This window comes from Apis mellifera, linkage group LG1 (assembly GCF_003254395.2).
Source record: "Apis mellifera strain DH4 linkage group LG1, Amel_HAv3.1, whole genome shotgun sequence".
Classification (NCBI taxonomy): Eukaryota; Metazoa; Arthropoda; class Insecta; order Hymenoptera; family Apidae; genus Apis; species Apis mellifera.
This window is the reverse complement of record NC_037638.1, coordinates 10,217,280-10,242,178: the sequence shown is the minus strand read 5'-3', so window position 1 is coordinate 10,242,178 and position 24,899 is coordinate 10,217,280. Positions and strand designations below refer to the sequence as shown.

Here is a 24,899-nt window from a genome sequence, read left to right as displayed (position 1 = left end):
GAAGAAGAAAAAAAAGGGAAAATAAAATCGAAAAGTTGATCGTTGATGTTCAATTCGCTCCCAGATCTTTTGTATCACGTAACGTATCCTCTCTCCCCCCCCTGATCCAACTGATACGACTCGTACTAACGCTCGGCTTTTTCTGTTTTCTCTTTTCCACGGGGGGCGTAAACTAGCAGACAGCTACCAGTATCAGCTGCAATCCATGTGGCAGAAATGTTGGAACACCAATCAGAGCCTGGTCCACAATCTGCGCTTTCGCGAACGTGGCCCGCTCAAATCTTGGAGACCGGAAACGATGGCGGAGGCGATCTTCAGCGTCCTGAAGGAAGGATTATCCTTGAGCCAAGCCGCTAGGTAAATATACAACAACAAGCACCTTCTTCAACTTTTCCAATATCTATACGATTGCAATACTTCCTTCTCTCTCTCTCCCTCCCTCCTCCCCTCCTTTCGATAATTTTGAAGTTTTCAAAGGAAAACCGAATTTCTCGCGTTAAAAACGAATCTCGTCGCGCCGCTACTTAATCCGGTCGAATTACATCTGCATGAGACATTTCCCTCCCGTTTAGGGAAGAAGAAAGAAGAATTGAATTATTAGATGGATATTTGCGGCGCGACGAGACAAATTAAACTAAGAAAGTTCATCGGACCGGTTGGTTGCAACCAACGGTGGAAATCGTTTTCAATCGATCCCCCCGTATTATAACGAGGGGGGGGAGGAGGGGGTGGGGGTAAACGATTAACGTCGCAATATTTGCGAGTGCCGTCGTTAAAATCGATCGGTTTAATCACTCGAGACAAAAGTATCACCGGGTTTTTCAGTTACCGCCACAGTTATTTTTCAACGGGTAAGCGAAATTAATTCCCGCCACGTTACAGTTTGTTTTGTCGGGGCGAACAATTTGCCGTGAAAGTTTCGAGCGATTCGGTCAAAATGATTTAGTTGCGAGAATCGCGGTTACCACCACGGGCGGTAAACCATGTGTGTCGGATGTAAATGGGTTAAAACAGGGGGAAAACAATTGGCCATTGGGTTCGGCGTGCGGTCGACTTAAGAACTTTTACAGCTTGCTCGTAAAACGCGTATCGTACGCGCGTAATAACGCGTAGTCGTTAAAGGTTCTTTTTCCTTTGTGCGAGCGCGAGTGCGTTTCGATCGGGCAATGTTTCGCGGAACGAATTCGATAATATTTACGAGAATTTTTACGAGAATCGATTTTTTTCTTGACCCGGATTGACCAAGCAAAACGATCTGCAATCGTACCAAGCAATTTAATTCTCCCGATTGTGAGACGCTTCGTGACATTTTGTTACAGGAAATACGACATCCCTTACCCGACGTTCGTCTTGTATGCCAATCGAGTACATAATATGCTAGGTCCGAGCGCCGATGGCGGAGCTGGTAAGTTCACCATTTTCAGGAATTTGCCTGAAAAAAGAAAAAAAAAATGTATACATTAGAAAAATTGTCTCCTTTTTTCTTATATCGTGGAATTGGATTGGTGGAAATGTAAATGCCGATTTTTTTATTGCTATTATTATATAATAAAACGTATAAAGCAACCCTTTTTTTAACCCTTTCGAGAACCTAAGTTTGAAATTAATTTTTATATGAATTTTCTTTTTATCATCGATAAGAGCCAAGAATATTTTATCAGAAGTGAAATTTTAATCCCATTATGGAAATTTTCTCAAATTTATTGTCTAATAGAAAAATCAAAAGTGTTTCGGATATTTTAGTATCACGCTCGAAATCCTTATAATAATCCGATAAGTTGATATAAACTTTTAAATTATCGAGTGGTCGCATTTATATTTCAATTCTGAATCTGTGACAAAAGACATTCCTTCATCATTGTATTCATCGGCAGAGAAAGAAAAATCCGTCTAAAGGAAAGGATTAAATTATATCGATTAAGGAGAGTTGTTAACCGTTTACCGATACGTTCACTTTTGCAAAGCGAATGGCAAATATTTTTTTTTTTTTCTTTGCAGCGATACCGCTGCATTTATATCCCATTTAAATTCATATATAATACATGTGAAATACCACTGAAAACATAGATATATTTTACCACGTTCAACAACGGCTTATTGTTAGTTTACATTGATCTCTAAGTTTAGACGGGAAATAGAATATATTTCACACGGATAAAATGAATTTATTATAAATATATAACGCGCGCTACACATTTGAAATTGTTTATCTTAGCAAAATCAAAAACCGACATAACTTTCCTATCCAATCCAATATACATAAATTATATACGCATATAATAACGTTCTCCCGACTCGAGTGCGAAATATGTTCGAAAACGATAATAACTCGTCGAGCAAGTTATACACGATTCTTCGATTCTTCTCCGACTTGTACATAAATATACAATTTTCATCAAAAAATTAAATCGACTGAAAGTAATATGGAAAAGAATAGAAATTCATTTTCATTATCCAATCAATTGAATCGATCGCGTCGAGTCGAAAGTCAAAACAATACACACACATTAATATATAAAAAGATACTTATCATTTCTCCTGCTCCTGCTCTATAGATCTTCGCCCAAAAGGTAGAGGAAGGCCGCAAAGGATTCTACTAGGCGTTTGGCCGGACGAGCACATTCGCGGGGTGATCCGAGCCGTGGTGTTCCGCGACGGTCATTCCCCGCACATGGTGAAGGAAGAGCCAACCATGTACCCTGGTCTGGCGAATTACGCAGCTTGCAACGGTCCCGAAGGGGCGGTCAGTCCCGGAGCGGCAGCCGCGGCCGCGGTTGCCGCAGTCGCTCAAGGTAACGAAAATAAAAAATTCTCCTCTTCCGCAAACACTCCTTCCTAAACACGAAAATAACAATATTAATAACAAAAAAAAAAAAAAAACTCTTCTATCAACAGGACTGCGGCATCAAATGTGCAGCATGGTAGCGGCGGCGCACTCGCAACAGCACGACATGATGGCGACGAATCTCTCCACGAACCTGTCCACGAGCCTCACGTCGAACCTACAGGCGGCGATGCAAGCCAGCCAGCATCACCACAACAACAGCGGGCCTCTGCTCGGCAACAACGGCGGGAACACCGGCAACTCGCCGTTGAACCTAGGCCTGGGTAGCCCGGGCAGCGGTGGCCCGCCCGAGAGCCCGATGGAGAGCCCCCTCGCCAGCCCCCTCGGCCCCCTCATGGATCCCGGCCACATACCGAGCAGCGTGGAAGTCGGAATCGGCGTGAGCGGAATGACCTACAAACCCGCACGAAGCTTCGTCAGCCCCCGGCCGGAGACCCTTTTTCAGGAGGATATCGCGGACCTCGTGAAGAGTCCGCACGGGCTCAAGGACAAGGACAAGATCCCCGTTAAGCTCGAGCCGTTGACGGACTCGCGTTGCGAATAGTAAGCAAGGCAGGCTCGAGACGGAACGAGCTAATTACCATTGGATCGGCGGAACAGCGTCGTCGTCGTCGTCGTCGTCGTCGTCGTCGTCTCACTTCCATCGCGATCCTTTTAACGGGATTCTGCCATCGTCGCAATCATCGACGGAGCATCGCGCAGAGCCGAGTCCACGGGGAGGCGACGCTCGACTGTACGGATTATTCGAAGGTAGACGATTCGCACGGTGATAATCGCGTCGAGTCCGAGCACCGATTGCGCATCTTCCATTCTCCGAACGGTCCGTATTCGGTCGATCATTCGTCCTCGCGACGACACTGCAGTGTATATATATATATATATACATATATGTGTATATAAATATATATTCATATATGTATATGTATATATATATATATATATATATATCAGAGCGATCTCGTTCGACGAGATCGTTCGACGAGATTTACAATCAAAAGCGGGGGAGAGAGGGGGAAATGGAGAGAAGAAGGGGAGTCCCGCGAGTCGAGGAAGCGACGACGTTTACAGGGAACGCACACCCGATCGATGCTCGATCCTTCGAATCCCCTCGGATCTCTCGCATACTACGAAAACCTCCCTCCTCCGACCGACAGACAGACACCCTCGAGCATCGATCGCGATCGCTCGCAGCCTCCAAGGCCGCCTATTTTAAGAGAGAACGTTTCCGTAGCTAATCGCTCGATTAGGAACCCGCGACATTTCTTCTTTGCGAGGCATCCGGCTGCGCGTCAAAAAAGCGTGGTGGACGCGTAGAAAAGCGAGAGAGAGAGAGCGAGAGAGAGAGAGAGAGAGAGAGAGAGAGAGAGAGGGAGGGAGAGAAAGGGAGGGAGAGAAAGGGAGGGAGAATTCGCGTGCTACACGGACACACGCTTACACTCGAGATTTATATATCTTATGCATATATACCATACGTTTAATATGCCAAATGTATAGTAATTGGTGAGATCTTGTATCACGAGCCAGTATTCCCGCCGCGGTTTCGCGAGACGCGGCTTAATATATCGGGGACTCGCCGATTTATTAAGAAACCAACCGTCCCCGTGCATCCACCCGGGCGGTTGGGGAGCGAATAATAAGGTGTAGTAGTTGGCAGCGAGACGCTGCGAAAGGGGTGACGACTGGTGGAAATTAGGGCGTTCGTAGAACGCGGGGATCGATTGGAGAAACGTTGCGCTTCCGAGAAAAAAAAAAAGAAAGAAAAAAAAAAAGAAAAAAAAAAAAGAAAAGAAAATAAAGAAAAACGGGGGAAAAAAAAAGAATCTTTACGAGTGCGAAAGAGATGTACAAAATTCTCTTGCGACCGTTCGTCGATTTTTCAATCAAAACGACGACGACTGAATCTCTACGGAATGAAAGGGAAAACGAAAAAAAGGGGGAAAAAAAAAAAAGAAGAAAATGTTGTTCGACTAAGTGCGATCGCGTTAAGCACGCGAGAAAGAACAAAACAAAAACGGATTGCTGTACTTTATTAAGTGTAATGATTGCCTTCCTGCCATATTTGGGGTATGCCAAGTATAAAAAATTATAAGGTTTAGAGATTAGGAAACGAAGAAAAAAAAAAAGAAAAAAAAAAAAAATTAATGACGACTCACTACCGCGAAATTCATTGAATTTGGAACAAGAGAAAATGCGTCGATAAATGCGCGAGATTGCCTGTAATCAATATCAATGCGAAATATGAATGAGTGAAAACTTTTTTTTGGAAAGAAAAAAAATCTGGACGTGTGTGTGAAAGCGACGATGATGTGGATGCGTGGCGCGCGCGGATGAATGGATTATTTTCGGAAAGATCGTGCTATTTTTCAAAATTTTACATATTAATACGCGTACGACTTTTCGCGAGAGAAGACCCTCGATCCTCGACAATCGAAGAACAATACGAGCCGAGTAGCCGTCGAAACAAAACCGGCCGCTCCCCTTTTTCGGAATCGTTCAAATTCTGGCCACCGATCTGGTGTCGTTGTTGGACGACCGATTGTTGAATTATTAACGCGCGACACAGTCAACTCGACCGATAATTCAGCACGGAATTTCTTTCAAATTTCGATTCGCGTCTACTCCTCGATCGTTCTTGCCACGAACCGCCGTTCAAGAGATCTCGTGCGACGTCTACGAGCGAGTTCGTATCCGGAGCCTAGTCATCAGCCTAGGAGCAGAAAGAGGGGGAAGACAGTGTGTGAGAGAGAGAGAGAGAGAAAGTGAAGTGGACAGGATGGGGAAGAATGAGAGAGCGAATGGGATAGGAGAGACAGAGAGAAAGGAAGAGGGAGAGAGCGTGTGACAGAGAGAACGAAATTTTCTAAACAAAAAGAAAAAAAAAAATAAAGCAAATTTTTTAAAGTTGGCACACTGGTTCGAGTGACTCTTTGTAAGTATTAAAAAATAAATAAAAAAAAGAAAAAAAAAAGAAAAAAAAAAAGAAAAAAAAATTCGAAGTGGCCTTCTGTAAAAGGAAAAGACCATCGCTTTTCGCTTTTGCTCGAGAGAGAAAAAAAAAAAGGAAAAAAAAAAAGAAAAAAGAAAGATGGGGGCGTATAGAGGCTATCCGTCGTGTTATACGTTGTTTAGGCAATCTTTTTAGAAAACGTTGTTCTCGCGCCACTCCCCTATGGAAGCTTTAAACGGTTTGTACGAAAGTTCCGAGAGGAATCGATTAGCAAGTTAATTATCGGCGATTAGAAAATTAAATTCGGGAAAAAAAATTCTCTAAAACGCGTTATTCTTGATACAAAAGATTTTTGGATGAAACTAAAAAAAAAAAAAAAAAAATAATAATAATAATAATAATAATAAATAAATAAATAAATATTCGGTCGACGAGAAAAAAAAGTGCCGATCTAGCACGTTTTATTTTTTCGTGAAAATCGGAACGACACGCGAGAGAGCGATGATCGATTGAGGAAAGGAGAGAAAAAAAAAAAAAAGAAGGAAAGAAAGAAGAATAATAGATCGCGAATTTAAAAGATTTTATTACGATTTAGGCTTAATGTGTTCAACGAGAAGGTAAATTTGAACGAAACCAGCGGCAGGGTGGAGCAAAAGAAACTCGTGAGTCAAAGCGAGGAGATGGAATTGGAAGAAGAAAAGGGGGAGGGGGAGAAAAAAAAATATATTTCAAAGAGCCGCGAACGAAATTGCGAGAAAGAATTAGCGGAACGATAGTGGGGGGTTAGGGAGAGAGTGTGCGAGAGAAAAGGATGGGGAATGTGAACAGGCGAGAATGTGGAAAAGATTAAAATTAATATTGTATAAAAAAAAAAAAAAGTAGCAAGTGCCTTTCAAACAAAAAAAAAAAAAAAAAAAAAAAATTTACGTGTCCCGTAGACCGTGACCACTTGTACGTGATGAAAAAAAATCATTCGAAATTCCGCATCACCAAATGAATCATTTTCCGACAAAAGTGGAAAAGAAATAGAAGAAACAAAATGAAAGAAAGAAAGAAAGGAAGAAAGAGAGAGGAAAAAGCAAAAAAAGAAGAAAAAAAAAAGTACAGATGACAAAGATACAAAGAATTATTTGTGGGGACGTTGCGTAAAACAAAAACTATTAACTACTCCTTATAGTACGTATATACATATTCTCTTCGTCTCGTCTCGAAGTGTTAGCGACGCTGCGCGATTTCTGCGAGGATTAAACAGCACGGTGTTATAGTCGAGGATAGAATCAAAGGAGGAACTCGAATATTTTGCAAAAAAGAAGAATAAAATAAATAAATAAAATTGTTGGCTTTAATTTTGAACAATATGTGATACCCCGATTTTCTCGATCGATTCGAATCTCGGATCTGACTGGGATAGTGGGTAGTTTTTTTGTTTTTGTTTTTCTTTTTTTTTTTTTTTTTTTTTTTTTTCCCATCGATTACGCAATGTGTCTACGAAACTTTTGTGTGCGTGTAGAGCGAATGTACAAAATCTACAAGCAAAAACCCGACAAAATTTCTGTTTTGGATCAACCCACCACCGGTAATACCCTGAATGGCATATTCTCGTAAACGTTTCTTTTTGATTCGCTTGTACGAGAGAGAGAGCGAGAGCAAAAAAGAGAGAGAGAGTGAGAGCGAAAAAGAGAGAGAGAGTGAGAGTGAAAAAGAGAGAAAGAGAGATAGAAAGAGCGAAGATGGATGGTAAACAGGGGGAGGGAAGGGGGGATGAAAAGTAGGAGAGAAGCGTGTAACTAAATTATCAGAGGGAACGGATATTTCGAGAATCTTTCGTTTGCGCATTTTTGATATATCTGTGAACAGATGAAAAAAAAAAAACAAAGATACTTATATTACATACATAAGGTGTAAGTGAACAAAAAAAAAAAATGCATCTAATACGCTATTATTGATATAGGACACAAAGTAAAGTAAATATATATGAGACAAAAAAAAAAAAGTATATATATACATAAATTGATATATTGACGCTAATAAAGGTTGCTGCTGGATGCGTTTTACGTTGAAGGAAGATGATGCAGTTTTCCGTTCAAACGTCGTCGAGGACGAAACAAAAGTTCACGGGGAGAATTAAGTTAAGACAAAAAAGTAAGGATCTTAGAGTCGAAGACAAAGTAGCTCTTAGAATTTTTATCGAGGCAACATAAGGACGGACAGGCGTGACACTAGTATACCACTTTCGAGGAATAAATCCCTATATCCCATTTGTCCTCGTGGCCTGTGCCTCATGTCTCGCTCGCCTTATATATATATATATATATATCGATCCATCGTCTCGCTCTTCGAGCTTTCCCGCTCTTCTCGATCCATCTTGCGCGTCCATCTTCCCGATTTCTTTGAGTGAATCCGAGTGGAAAAGTGTAACGCGGCCCGGCTAAGATGGATCGAACGGGTGGAAAAGTGTTGCGAAAGATCTCGCACGATCATGAGAATGGGGAAGAGGGAGGAAAAGTTTGCGAGCGGAACGTGTGTCAGGCAACGAGGCAGCGAATCACACTCGGCCGCAATTGCAAACGAAATTTTTAACACATTCATTCTAGATTTCAAGAATACAGGAATACTGAAGAAGAGATGTATTACGTGCACGCGCCGAATCTTTCCTTTATTTTCGCCTTAGCTTCGAGATGTAATTGTCTTATTATAATAATGATCGACCCGACATACGCGCCACACGTATACACGAGAAGAAGAACATGGAGAAGATGGAGAGAGAGAGAGAGAGAGAATGAGAGAATGAGAGAGAATGAGAGAGAGAGAGAGAGAGAGAGAAAAGAAACATTCAAAAGAATCCAAGCAGGCCGTAAGAGTAAAGCGATAACGAAGCGTAGTAATCCCTGTATCCGCGATTTACGACTAGTTTACAGGATGTAACACGTAACTGCGTTTAAACGAAAGGGACGTTACGACAGCGGAAGGAACGCGAAGGTCGAAGGACAACGTGGAACGACACGCGTTATTCTGCTGCGGTAACGGCTATACATTCGAGACTAAACTATAGGTGGCATCCTAATTTACAGAAATTATTAGTCGAACAATAGAACCGCACATTTTTCAGAATCCGATTATTTAATCGTATACACCCAGTCGTGGGGCAATATCCAACGTATGCGTCCACAAACATTACACGCGCACCCGACCACTTTACCTACGCATTTGTGAGCGATGTCATACACACATATACACATATACATATACACACATATACATTACACGACACATGCTCAAAAAAATGTGAAACAAGAGAAAGTTTGAAAGAATTGAAAGGATAAGCGAAAAAATAAAGAGTGAAAAGATAATAAAGGGAAGAAGTATAATGTAAGAGAGAGAGAGAAAATAAGTACTGGAAAAGGTAAGAGATCCGAGTGTATGGAAAGAATGTAAACGAGCGTACGAAAAGAGAAAACGAGGTGAGATAAAGTGATGTTGAAAGCAGAGAAACACATTCTTGGAACAACAAAATACACTAAAGAAGAAACACACAATATGCTACGCGACAAACAAGCACAATCGCGCGTTCACTGTAAATAGAAGGATGCAACATTATTATACGACAAAGTTCATCTTTATTATCGTAACCTGTAATATATTTATTTGTCCGTAAAAGGTATTTTATGTAATTTAAGATCCGAGCCTCTGTTTCATTTGAATTTGCCGCCATAGTGCGCTAACGGGAGGCATTGGTCGATGTAGCGTGAGGTAGAAAGGCGTTTCTAAAAGGTACGGATAAAATATTTTTAAAGGCGCTTGCGAATAAAGTTGAGGAGCGCGGATGGCCTCCGACCAGTGCCTCGCGAATAATTAGGAGCGAAATCGAAAAAAGGACCACGTAATGCGCTCTCGCGATCGAAGTTGATCGTAGCAATTTCCGACCAGTTCTTACCTCGAAATTTAGAGAATGTCTCCGAATCGTTATTGCGGTTGTTATATACATGTTTCTATCACTTTTCAACCTCGATCGCGTGAACCTGCGAATTGTGTCTAATTGTCTTCGTTTCAGTTTCTAATCTCGATCGATTCATTTCGAAATTGTCGCAGCTTACAATAGAAGACGCTCGCTGTCCAAAAAATGACGATAAACGCAAGTTTCTTTGCAGATGGCGATAGTTTATAGTTACTATTGTTTCTATTTACATTAAAAAAACAAAGTATTTCTTTTGAGTAGATAGTCGAATTGATTAAACCGACACACTATACGAATAGTTGCGCGCGTGACTTTTAAGAAAACGCTCGAAACGTGTGTGTACCCGTGACGAATCGCGAAGCGACGTTTGTTTCCGTTTCCTTCCGAACAACCTCAAATACGAGGCTTTGGAAATAGTTTACGTTAGTCACGGATGCAAGCAAAACCTGTCACCCATTACGAATTCCTCTTTTATTTATTACCGATTAGCATGTAAGATGACGTTCTACCAACATATGCTATAATTATAAATACACCTTATATATAGTAGAGTAAGCGTTACATTACCTACCTACCTACCTACCCACCTACCTACCTATCCGTGCTTGACGGGTGAAACAAACAGATGAATCACGCAATCATATATTTAAGTTGCTATTTGGCACGTATACCTAAGTAATATACTAACATAAACAGTATGCAATAATAAATATGAGAAATTAAATACGATTTTTTTTCACTGAATCGCACATCATACCCATCATCTCCTACATTTTTATCATTCCATGCACGTGATGATTTAAATATTATTCTTCACAGAAACAGTAGTTGCTTCTAATACTAAAAGAATAAACGAATTACTACTTCACTTCAAGGATCTAAGGTACCTTAGAAATAAACAATATTTTTTTCAACGATTGCGTTTCTTTCAAATATTTTTATTTATATTTTATGATAAATGCGAAAAATTAATAATTCAATCTTTCATGAAACGTAGGATTAGCGTTCTGTATACATACAGATGCTAGAATTAATGAGAAAAACGAAAACGAAGAAAGATATGGAAAAATATAAAATGATAAAAAAAATTTGAACTTTTTTTTTTTAAATGCTTCGTCTTTCTTGTCATATCTTGACTAATTTTTTGTCATATTATATGATTTAAAAATATTACCTGTTATTAGAAATAAAATTATACTTTCTGATCAGTTGGTACTTTATTAATTTCTTGTTGTGTAGGAATCTGTGTAGATTGCAAATTCGGCTGATTTTGATTATTTTGCTGTGGCACGTTAATATTTTGTGGTATTTGATTTATTTGCTGTTGTTGCAAATTTGGATGTTCATTCTGTTGAATTGGAATTTGTACTTGTTGACCTAAAGATTGGTGAGGTTGAACCAAAACTTGTCCTTGATTTTGTTGATTTGGTATAGGTGCAGAATGTAACTGTTGAACAGGATTTTGTTCTTGAGGTAGTTGCACATATTGATATTGTTGATTCGGTATTTGTCTTTGAAACTGTTGTTGTTGTTGAATTTGATCATGAATTTGAGGATTTACAATTTGTGGCTGTTGCTGATATTGTGGATTTTGAAATTGTTGCTGATGTAGAATATTTTGATTTGAATCTACTTGAGGTGGAATTAATCCAGGTGCAACTGGTGCATGTCCATATTGTGATGGAAACTGAAAAATATGAACAAAATTATTTTAATTCTAATTTTTACTATTTTTATATGCTAAATATAGAATATAAATTTTTTATTGTTTCATTATATTATTATTATTATTAATTATTAAAAAAATTTTTTATATTATATTTTATATTCGCTTTAGATAAAAATATTTTGAAAAGCTAGGGTTACTTACCGGCTCGGATTGTGCCGGTATACTACCTGGGTGTGGTGGTAGCTAATAACAGCAACAAAAAGTGCACAAGCTAATTATTATCGATTACAAAAACACTATAAACAATGCATCTTTAGAAAAAAAGATTAAAGTGGATAAAAAATAATCACTAATAACACAATGCATTATTGTACCCTTTGCTATTTGTAAATTTAAAATAATGAAACAAAATATTATTAGTACTATTCAATAATATAAAATATTACATAAATATTTTTCTATCAATACTTTAAAGCAGTTGATACAATTCGTTAATTAATTTTTTGCACAATCATTTTCTTACATACTATTTTAGATGGATTTAAAAACTGCTATAGCTTTTAAATCAATCACTTTAAACGAACACGAATGTTTTGTAAATATCATTCACAAATTATATAAAATTTAGAAACAGTATTATGAATTTTCAATATTTTAAAGAAATTTTTCAAAAGAACTTAAAAATTAATAAAAATATGTAATGATTATTTTTAAATAAAAATAAAATGTTCGTTTAAAACATCGGGTTCAAAACAATAAAACTTTCAATAAAACGTACAATTAATTTTTTCTAAATTTATTAGTTCATTCATTTTCATTTCACAAACTAAAGGTGTACATTTAAGCATAAAAAAATCCTAATAAAAATAAGCATGCAAAAGTATGCACAACATAATATGCATACTTTTAAAAGAGATGACAAATAATCACAATAATTTTTATTATATTAATATACTCACCATTCCTTTAGCAATCATTTTTTGCATCTCTTCTTGCTTGTGTCTTTCAAAAGCTTCAAATTCTTCCTGAGTATAAATTTGTTGTTCATCTAATCCTAACCATCCTTCATCTTGTTGAAAATCTGGTTTTTTTGTTTGTTCCAAGAATTCTTCATAACTGAAATAATGATATAAAAGATGAATATAAAATAATCAATGTAATTCATTAAAATATATAAAATACCTAATAAGACCATCTTTATTGAGATCAGCTTCATTGAATACATGTTCTCTCATTCTTTCCATTTCTTCAGCTCGTTTTAAAAAATCATCTTGTGGTGCTCCTTGAGCATAAAGTTTATCCAATTCTTTCAAAAATAAAGCTTTAACTTCATCTTGATCCCATACTCCATTACCATCAACATCTTGAATATTATTTATAAATTATGTTAACACTTAAAATATTACAAAAATAATTATAAAAATATAATATATGATACCATGGAAGAAAAAAAATGTTCTAGGATTAAATTCTTCATTTTCCATATGATCTTGTTTTTCCCATACTTCCTCTAATTGTTGTTTACTTCCTGGATGATGTACCTATAAAATAAAAATGAGAAAAAATAAGACTATTGAATAAAAAAAATATTAAATATATTTATAACTTACAGGTTCATGTTTTTTTTGCTTTTCTTTCATTGTTTGCAATTCTTCTTCATACTTCTTTTTCTCTGCATCATTCATTTCTATAATAAAATAAAATATATGAAAAATCAATATTATCATAATTAAATTATTAATTCATTTTGTAATATTACGTTTTAATTTTTCTTTTTCTTTATACTGTTTTTCCATTTCATGCCGTTTAAATTCCTCTCGTCTCTTTCTATCAGCTTTTGCTAAATCTTTAGTAGTCTATATAAAAGAATATATTTATAGATATTTAATTTATAATTAATAACAAGCTTGATTCATTTACTAACAATATATTACCTTAGCAATTAATTTCTTTAGATCTTGAATTTCAAATGTACGTGTATTAGTATGATCTAAATGTTCAGGTATTTTTAAATGGTCAACATCTAAACCATTCTTCAATTCATTTTCTTTGGTTGCAAGATGTCTTAATCTTTCTAATTCTTCTCTTTTTATTTCATCCAATCTTGTTCTAACATTACGATTTACAAATTGTAGTTCTTCAGCTATTTTCCCTGTCTAATTAAAAAGGAGATTTATAAATATATAATGTATTAAATCTATTTTTTATATATATCTTGTATGTAATGTCATTTCTTTTTAAATTACACGTATATCTGAATCCAATGCATTTTCTAATTTTGCTTGAAATTCAGGATCACTTTCTAATGCTTGAACAACTTCCATTAGGTACCTACGGTACTCCATATCTACCTATGTAAAAAACTTATATTATGATCATTAATAAAATTAAACATTATTACTTTATTGCAAGTAATAATATACCACTTCTTCCACATCTTCAACTTCATCATTTTTATCATGATCCTTATCTTTTTTTTGATTAACAGGTGGTGCAATTGACCAATGGATTGTCACACTTATTAGAAGAAATAATAAGAAATATTGCATGTTTCTATAACAAAATATTATATATTACACATATGAAAATAATTAATAATAAAAAAAATTATTGTATCTTTGAATCTAAATTGTATCTTTCAATTTATCGCGGTTTCGTTAAAAAAAAAATACGAATTAATGTATGTAAAACACTATAATGCACAACAGCTGTTACTTAAAAGAGAAAGTTTTCCTAATGGAGTATTTACCCGGAAAATGTACTAATTTGATTACATATTGCAATTATTTTATCAAATGAGAATTAAATATTATAACAATTGACTAGACAAATTAAGTATTAAAATTACTTAAAAATACACTGTATTTACTTTATTTACATTTATTTTTTACTTTTCGTAAAAAAAGAAACAATTTTTGATAAAAAAAAAAAACTTAAATATAATAATAATAATTAAAAAAAAAATAAACTTGCTAATATTTGTATTTAAAATCAAATTAATTGAATGAAATCATATGTAAAAATATATATATATATAAAGAATTTTTTTCAATATCTTGTTTACCGTTATTTTTTCTCTTTCTTTTTTTTTCTTTTTTTTTTTTAATAAAAGTACAAATTTTCACTGATCACAAATATTCTGACTTAAAAGTTAATTTATGAATAATCTTTGGATTTTCTCATACAAGTAACCGTAATAATATAATTATATGTGATAATATTAATTGATAAAAGAACGCGTTTTATATTGTATATTTAACATACGATATATAAAATAGAAATACCAACTATTAGAAAATCTAATAGATATGAACCAATAAATAAGGAAAATACAGTGATATGTAGTAATAACGTTTGTTTCCAAAATAGATAATGACGTGACTTTAGTTAGAGAATTGTTACTGATGCTGGAAAGATAACACACAAATTTTTCACTTAATTTAATGCTACATGAACTGATTTTCGTAATATAATTAAATGATATTAATCACAATGAAAACTTTAAAAATATAAACAATTGGCATATGAATGAAAAATACATATATATTAATCAATACCGTTTAGTGAATAATATTGATAATTTCACGATATTTCTCTAACTATCTGAAGACATCTGATATGTAGTATTCATATACATATAAAATAATATTACCATAGACAAAATGTACAATAGACTTACCATCTAATGTATTTTGATTCTCACTCTTAACCATCTTCTTGCTTCTTTATCATTTTACATATTTTCAACATTACCGACTTTAAATAAAGTACCAACCAACCAAAAGTAATAATTTTATCTCTAATAGGTAATATTTCTAAAAATGTAACAAAAAATTAAATGAGATATAACAAGAAAGATGAAGAAATACACAATAAAATTACAATTAATTAAAAAATAAAAAAAAATATTTACATAAATTCACAAATATGATATATATAAAGTAAAACATGAATGGAATTTTTATTAAATTGAAATTTTGTTCTATAGATAAAAAATATAAATATTTTTTAATAATTATGTAATGAATTAAGCCATAAATGAAGTACAGAATAGATATGATACTCGATGTTAGATTTAGTAACAGAAAACGAAACAAAAAGCGACATCTTACAGGATTTCGTATTTCATGTTCAGAAATACCAACCTTTTGAAGAAAAAAACTTTTGAAATGTTTCTTACGCCCTCTACGAGTTACGACCATAGAACATAGAAATACAGAGAAGAAACACAATAAATGAGATTTCATATGATATTCCGAAATATTTCAAAAAAGATCAAAATATTTCTTACGCCATCTAACATGTTATAATCTAACTACATACACAAAATTAAATTATTCAAAAAATATAGGAAATGCACGAGATTTTATTCAATCCTCTTTTGCGCCAAAATTTATTTTCATATAAATTTTCCATTTATGAAAAAGAAGAATTACAAAATGATTAAATTATTAATCATTATGCAGGAAAAACACAGAAGACTAGAACGAAACGACAGACAAGACTAAATTTAAAAATAAAACTTAAATTAAAAAAAAAATTTTCATCAATATTTTACATTTCCATCATTATGAAAATGAAAAATAATTGACAATTAAAAGCAAACACATACACACACACACACAAAGAAAAAATAAGAGAAAGTTTCCCACAAAACATTACACTATTTATTTACAATACATTATTTTATTATCTATTTAAATAATATCCTTAATTATGCATGCACTTAATTCTAAATACATTTTTATTTTTTGTTCTTGTAAAAGATCTTAAAATAAAATTAAGTGCAACATTAAAACTCTCTAAACATCCTACCTATTTTACCTAGCTCTTTTCTTATTTCTACCTATATAAGAATTAAATATTGTTTAAAAATCCAGCCTTTTGATAATCTATGAAAAGATTGTTTTCATAATTTTTAACAATTTTCAATTTTTAAGAATTTATGATACGACATAAACCATATATGACCAGGAAGAATGCAAATGAGCTATTGATTATTTAAAGCAAAAGAGTTTAGAGAAAGCAAGCAATTCAGGATTTTTTCATTAAAAAATAGGAATATATTGCGGGAAACTTTGAATCAGAATAGGAGAGGCAAGGATTGCCTTTTAGGAAGAACAGAAACACAACATTAAACACAACATCACTTATAAATCCTATCACAAAATGTTTTTTTTATTTAAAATAAAAATTGAAAGATTTATCTAATAATGAAAAAGATATTGGAATGAGTTATTCCTTCTGTTTTATTCCGTTGAAAGGTACCTGAAACAAATAAATAGAATAGAATTAGTAAAATATTAGATAATTAATTTTTAATAAATGAAGATCAAGCATTCTTTTAACTATACCTTTTTTTTTCTATTTATTTTTTGCAATTCATATCTGTAACAAACTCAATTACTGGATTAATAATTAAAAAATAATTTATATCTAAAAAAAGAAAACATTAATTTCCTAAAAAAAATCAAATTATTAAAATATTATTAAACAATTCATAATTTTAAACAAAAGATAATCATTGATAAGAAAGAAATATATATTTTTTTAACAGTATTTTTAATAACAAATGCTCTTAACAAGGGGTGCTGAAAAAGAAAAAGACAAATAGGTAACCGGAAGGGTTACCAAAAAAATTATCCACTCAATGTAAATTCGAACAAACCGTGAGTGGAATAGTTTTTCTATTTCGCAACACTAATATACTAAAGAATCCAAAAAAAACGCGAAGAGTGCTTTATTCTATTTGCAATGCAATTCTTAATCAACAAAAAAAAAAAACAAAAAAAAATAGAAGAGTCGCGAAAGCATATATCTCATTAAGATATTTTAATTACGAAACTCTAATAAACTAATTTATGCACTCTTTTTTTTTAGTATACGCAACACTAATAACCGAAGATTGCAGCCATATCAGAGACTGCCGTTGTACAACCACCTTTGTGCAACTTTTTTGCACTGGTGATCCATGATGAGCAGGAACATCTCCCACAATCCAAGTGGAAGAAACATGGGCAATTTTTAAACGAAATACTACTATAAAAAACGCGATTATTGATCAACGCAACACTACTTTAAACAACGCGATCATTTATCAACGCAACACTAATTCTTAAAATGAATTTAATACAAAATTTATTATTCTACGAATAAAAAGATTCCGATATCATAAATCGCAACACTAGAAGATAAATTGATTAAAGTTTAAATAAAAAAAAAAAGAAAAAAGAAAAATAGATTAATTCATAAGCAAAGTAATTAAAAATAATCGCGATATTTTTTAGAACGCAACACTACAGCAAACGCGAATATCATTTTATCGAAACACTAATTCAAAACGCGATATTTGTAAACGCAACTCTAATTCAAACCGTAATTTATTTATCGCGACACTAATGCAAAATCGCGGTTTGCCCATGATAACTGGATGAACGATGGGCCAGCATGCAAATTGGCCAGACGATACAATAACATATACTACATATTTCTAAAACGAGCACAGTGACATAATAGTAACAATGACTTTCCATCCTTTGGACCCAAAAAACAGATCCAAAAGATGAGAAGCCATTCGTTGCAGCCCCTCTTCGTGACAGTTTGTCGAGGCCTCTTCGGTCTTCTTCCTTCGGGCGCAATGCCCGCTGAAACTTAAATCTAGACTCGAGATTCACTAATCGTAAATAAGAAAAAAAAAAAAGAAAAAAAAAAGACTAAATCGCGGAATCTAGATGCACATGGACGACCAATAATCTATAATGATCATTGTCCGTACATGTGCAGAATCTCGAGTGCAACGTTCGTTTCGAATTTAACTCGCGACCGCGACCGCGGAAATTCGAAAAATCGATGAATAAAGCCAAATACGAATGGCATGTTCCATTCGTATATTTCAGCTTCATCCTCGATTTTTCAAATTATATTTCCTGAAACAAGTTGTCACGCGATAACGCGCCTACCCGACCAGAGACTGTGACAACTTGCCCGGCCCTACCTACTTATAATTAACAGACACACCAGAAATATACTACCTATCCTACCTAACCCTATATTTAAAAAATGGCAAAACAGGCATACCAACACATTCATTCCACGATTCTCACGCATAATACTCGGGCGCAAAAGCCTACACTAGGGAAAGCGTCCCGGGACACCTCCGACACCCGAGCTTGGCATACTACATTCACACTCTAACTGTACGTACCATTTTCACTGAAATCAATTGACGATGGCTAATGACCATTGCGTGAAATGCGATAAAAACACGTATATATCTTAATTTTAATTATGAATATTTATTAATAAATATCTTTTAAGAAATATATCTTTTAAGAAATTAAATTATTAAAATAACATGAAAATTTGATCATCATTGACCATTTTCAAAAATCGAAATTTCAAAGTAAGAATTAATATTGCATACAAATATTGTTATTGGAAATGTTGTGACATTAATCAATGAATATTTTAAATATTTCAAGTTATATTGTGTTATGAAATGATAAATGAAACGACGCAATTCCACAGCCTAACCATACACACATAATGTGGAAAATACGTCGTGCACGATACACTAACGCATCGTCAATCGCTAAAAAATGTTTATTAACTTATAAACTAAGATCATCATACCCATCGCCTCTCTCTCACCCAAGTAGCACTTGGGCACGTGAGTGAGATCCTGGCAATAGACATGGAAGGGGTTAAACCTGAAAATCCTGAGCTAAAAAAAAGTATTAGTGCAAATTTAACGGGCTAAAATTATATCATTTCATTTCATTCTTTAGTAAATATTTTATTTAATAAATTTAATGAATTATTGAATTATTAATTTTAAAAAGTAAAAATACAATAAGAAAGATATTTATTTATAATAATTAATAATAAAAAATTATTGATTCTAATTTTTATATATCTTTTAAATATTAATGAAATATTAATGAAAATAACCTCAGGCGATTTCTTCATCAAAGCATACGTTCGAAAATGAAAAGTCAATATGCAAAACTTCTTGCTTTGATTTAGAAATCTACCTGTCGCGAAATATCTTCTTGCACATATATTTCATACATTTCTTTTTTACGGAAAAAATTACATATTTTTTAATTTAATTTAATTCATATCATACTTATTATAAATTTACCAACATTAACATATCAAATAATTATATATTATGATTAAAAATAAAATTGAAAATTATTTATTATATTAATAATGATAATATGCATTTTATCGTATAATTGATTTTTTTATCCATTATATAACAACATTATATAAATGTTGAAAGACATCCTTTTTCACTACAAAAGATTTAATTAAAATCAATTCAATATTTCTCATTTATTCGAATATTCCTTTTTATTACTAAATTCATATAGTTTGATTCATATAGTTGTTTAATCTTTATTTTACAAATGATTATACAAGCATTTTCAACTATAAACAATCAAACTAATTTGTATCGTTCATACTAATCATATTAAAATAACTAGATGTATATTATATAATATTAATCAATATTATCTTAAAAATTGCGCGACGTGCAAGAAGATCTATCCTGATCTAATAAATAAAACACAAAAAATGTTACTATTCATGGATATGATAAATACCCACGGTCACTCGTGCAAAAATCTACGTATACAACCAATCACTCGTGCCGATTCGGATCTTTCATCCTACGACATGATTGAATGATCGGAGGAACATAAATGCATGCGACTCACCAATGATGCGAAGAATCTGCATTGTCGTGGCCCAAGATGTCATCGTCAAAGTAGTCATCATCAGGAACTGGAAATTATAACAAAACATGAAACATTATAATTAAAACGCAATATTTAAAAAAGTTGAATTGTAATATATATATAATTACCTCTTCGCGTGGTGGATGATTGCCCTATTCCTTCGAGAAACACTGACTCTATCCTGTACCGAAAACGAATATTTAAAATAAAAAAATAAAATAAAAAATAAGAATCTAATAACGCGTCCGTACAAATTATAATCGGCGAACAAACACTGATTCTATCTTCGCGTTTGATTATTATAATTAAATTTAAACAAGAGCTGCTGTGCTCTAAAAAATATTAAAAATACTACGAAACAAACACTGATTCTAATAACCACATTGCGCGTGGTCACAAATATTTTTTAAGATTAAAGTTTATATTTTCATAAAGATCAGCAGCATCTGTAAAATAAAATGTGAAACATTAAATTGTAATATTTTTTTACAAATATAACATTCGTTATTTAAAATCTTGAAATAATAAAAAATAATAAAAGTATGAAATTCGAATATAAAAGAAAAAAATCTAATGATTTTTCTTACCTCTTCGCGTGATGGATGATCGCCTTATTCTCTTGAGAGAAGCACTGAATCTACCCTGTACCGAAAACGAATATTTAAAATAAAAAAAAAATAAAAAATAAGAAACTATAACACGTCCGTATAAATTATAATCGGCGAACAAACACTGATTCTACCTTCGCGTTTGATTATTCTAATTAAAATTAATCAGAGCTGTTATGCTCTAAAAAATATTCAAAATACTATGACGAACCAAACACTGATTCTACTAACTGCATTGCGCGCAGTCACAAAAATTTTCTGAAATTAATATTAAATTAGTAGAGGGATGGGGAATGAAAGAAGAAAAAGAAATATCTTTTTGATATTTTTCTTCTGTTTCTTATCGAGCATTTGTTTTAAAAATACTGCCTTTTTATTTTAATTGATTATGAATTATGTATAACAATACCACCAATTATTTATTAATATCTGAAATTTAATAAAATATTCGTTATCAAATTTTAAAATATAATTTCCAATGATAAATCATTAAAATTTCTAATAAATTTTTAATTTTTTCTCTTTTTTTTCTCTAAAATGTAATTTTATTACGAATTGCTTAACAACAATCACTAATAATTTAATAAAACAGTATAAAAATTTATACATACGAAATATAAAATTTTACAACGTCATCAAGAAAGATATGGCGTCCATATTGGAATTTTTCCCGCCTTTTGAGAGCTTCACGATATTTACCAATTAAACCTGTGTACAGAAAAAAAATCAAAATTTCTAAATAAATGAAAAATATATATAAAATTAGATTATTATTATTATTATTATTATAACAATTAAATCAAATAAAAGTTTACATAAGCTACCTTATTAAATTCGACACTCGAATTACATGAAGAATGAGGAACTCAAACTGACTTAGCCACCAATTATCAATTCTAGTAATAAAATATTCAATAAAGATGTATTAATTAAATAAAAACGCACAAATGATAAAATAATTGGTACACAAGAAAATAATATTAAAATATTACGCACTAAATAGAACACACGTCTCGAGAAAATTTCAAACGTCTAATTGCCACGACAAATGAACGAATAATGACTTTGCTGCGCGATTTGACTTTGCGCATCGAATAACAAAATGGAGAGGGGATACGTTCTACAAGTCGAAACATGTTTGAACACAAATCCAATTTCTTGGAAATATCATAAGAAATGTTTCTAGCCTCGAGCAAAATATAAACGATAGACCAAAAAAAGTAAATAATAAGCATACACGTTGTATACAATGTATACATAAATGTTGTATACAATGTATATATTGTATTCAGAAATATATGCGTCATTTCAATAATTCTATTTCACAAGATGAATTTGTAATGACCGTAAAATTTCTTTTATTTTAATACGATTAAAATGATACAAAATAAAGTTGAAGAACGTAAAATAAACGTACTTAAAATATTATTTAAAAAAACCAATATACGATTTCAAATTTTGTTTCGAAATATTTCGATACACGATGCTACTGATGACGCACATGTAACTGAACAAGAAAAGACACGAAAGAAACGCAAAAGACTAATTAATTTTGTTTTCACCACACTGAATGGATTATTTAGAAAACTAAATTAACAATAATTGATAAATTTGATAATAATAAAAGTAAAATAACTTACTGCGTAATCCGAATTTGCGATGATCCGTCCTCTTGTCACAATTTTCACCGGTAGACTAATGGCATGCGCACTTCGATGCGCACTGCGATGCATACTGATTCGTCCCGCGTTTCGAATTAAGTGACTTTCTGATTGGCTGATGTATCATACTTATTTCTACAAAAACCGCGCGAAAATTGAAATATACAACATATATTAATTATTATTTGTAATGTTAGAATTTTATAACAAAGAAATATTTATATCTTATTCTTTATCTTATTATTATAATTGTATTATAAATATAATAAAATTATTAATAAAATTATTAATTTAACAAAATAGTTAAATTAAAACAAATTATAATATAAAAAAAATTTAATATAAAGATTGATTAAACTTTATATAAAAGTAAAATACAAAAAAGAAATTTAACAAAAAAATTTAAATTTATAAAAGTTGAAAGAATAAAAAAATTATAAAATGTAATATAGTATAATATAATATAAAAGTAACTAAATTTAATATAATTAAAACCTCAGAGTTCAGCTTAAGTTTAAAATAAATAAATTTAATATTAAATTATCTAATATTAAATATTAAATTTAATATTAAATAAAATATAAATAAAGATGTATTAATTAAGAAAATAAAAGAAAGCAATCTAACATGAAAATCATTAAAACAGAGAAACAAAAAAGAATATTTAACAATTTATATAAATAAAATTTAATTAAATTATAAAACAATAATTATTTAAATTATATTATCTAATTAAAAAAATATAAAATGTTATGTTATTACATAAGATTCAAAAATTCAAAGAGGTTAGAAAAAACTGAAATATAAAGGAAAAATTATATAAAACTTAAATAAATCTAAAAAATTTAAATAATATGAATAGAATTTAATTTAGAATTTATATTAATTGAATTGAAAAAAAATATGTATGTAAAAGAAAATTTAACATTGTAATTTTATTTAACATAAATAATGAATAAAACATAAAAAAAAAGAAATAATATAAAAGTTAACTACTATAAAATAAAATAATATAAAATAAGAAGAGATTAAAACATTAGAAAAGAATTTAATTTTAAATTTGAAAATCTAAAAGAACTAAAACTTTAAAAAAGAATTTAGCATAAGTGTTAATTGAATTAGAAAAAGCATATGAAAAAAAAATTTAATAATGTAAATTTATAAAATTTCATTATTTTGTTTAAATTTTTTCTTTAGATGATATTTCTGTTAAATTCTTTTTTTTTTTTATTTTAATTCTTTAGATTATTTTATCTTTGAGATTAATTCTAAATTCTTCTACTATGTTCCAATATTTTTTTATTTTATAATAGCTAATTTCTATATTATATGCTTCTATTATTATTATCTCATTTTATGTTTTATTCATTATTATATATTATTATACATTATATGTATTATACATTATGTACATATAATATTATATTTAATATATAATATATTATATGTTATGATATATAAATAATGAATAAATATATAAAGAAAAATACAAAACATAAAAAGAGTATATAACAAAATTAATTACTATAAAATGAGAAAAGATTGAAACCATTAGAAAAGAATTTAATTTTAAATTTGAAAATCTAAAAGAACTAAAACTTTAAAAAAGAATGTAGCTTAAATGTTAATTGAATTAGGGAAAAAAACATAAAAAAGAAATTTAATATAATGATGAACTAAATTTAATTAATTAAATCTAACAAAGCTGTTTATAAGAAAAGAATTTAACATTGTAAATTTTGCTACATTTAGTTGTTTTGATTAAATCTTTTTGTATTATCTTGATTTAGTTAATATTTCTTACTTAGATTATATAATAATTAAATTTTTTTTATGTTTTAGTTCCTTTAGATTTTCTTTTGAGATTAGATTCTTCTTCTATCTTTTAATCTTTTATTATTTTATAGTGAATGTTTATCTTATTGTTTGTATCTCTGTCTTGTTCTTATATTTGTATATTTACTTATTATTTATATATTTTAACATTAAATTTTTTTACATGTTGCAACAGAATAATGCAACATGTAAAGAATAAAATCATCTAAAGAAAACATTTAAACAAAACAATTAAATTTTGCAAATTTACATTATTAAATTTTTTTTTTACATATGTTTTTTCTAGTTCAATTAATATTTATGCTAAATTCTTTTTTAAAGTTTTAGTTCTTTTAGATTTTCAAATTTAAAATTAAATTCTTCTTCTATGTTTTAATTTTTTTTACTTTATAATAATTAATTTTTACATTATATCTTGTTTTTATATTTTATTCATTTATATATTACAAAGTTAAATTCTTTTCTTGTATCTTGCAATATATAAAAGAATTTAATGTTATAATATATAAATAATAAATAAATGTACAAACATAAGAAGAAAAAATAATATAAAAATAAATTGCTATAAAATGAAAAAGAATTGAAATACTGGAGAAAAAACTAAAAGAATTAAAATTTTAAAAAAGAATTT

General features: G+C 31.3%; 2 protein-coding genes across 6 annotated transcripts in view; one reads left to right on the top strand and one right to left on the bottom strand.

Annotated features, from left to right (window-relative positions):
- Positions 1-10,296, top strand: part of LOC725189 (protein bric-a-brac 2) — a 220,487-nt gene extending 210,191 nt beyond the window's left edge. For 2 of the 5 annotated variants that reach the window (XM_026446286.1, XM_026446284.1), the window contains 4 exons: positions 180-357; positions 1,320-1,405; positions 2,556-2,792; positions 2,896-10,296. In XM_026446286.1, coding sequence (XP_026302071.1) covers positions 180-357; positions 1,320-1,405; positions 2,556-2,792; positions 2,896-3,389 — 995 coding nt within the window. In that variant the 3' untranslated portion in view covers positions 3,390-10,296. Of the gene's footprint in view, positions 1-179; positions 358-1,319; positions 1,406-2,555; positions 2,793-2,895 lie in introns of those variants that run through there. The other 3 variants (XM_026446291.1, XM_026446289.1, XM_026446285.1) reach the window with 2 other exon arrangements.
- A 372-nt stretch (positions 10,297-10,668) lies between these two features.
- On the bottom strand, positions 10,669-15,078 carry LOC408600 (nucleobindin-2). Its single transcript, XM_016914622.2, has 11 exons — positions 14,974-15,078; positions 13,840-13,969; positions 13,663-13,767; positions 13,351-13,572; positions 13,176-13,272; positions 13,027-13,103; positions 12,855-12,957; positions 12,599-12,779; positions 12,376-12,532; positions 11,618-11,659; positions 10,669-11,434 (listed from the first exon to the last, which is right to left on the bottom strand). The coding sequence occupies exons 2-11, from the start codon at positions 13,963-13,965 to the stop codon at positions 10,940-10,942; spliced, it is 1,605 nt and encodes a 534-aa protein (XP_016770111.1). The 5' UTR covers positions 13,966-13,969; positions 14,974-15,078; the 3' UTR covers positions 10,669-10,939.
- Positions 15,079-24,899: the final 9,821 nt, after the last annotated feature.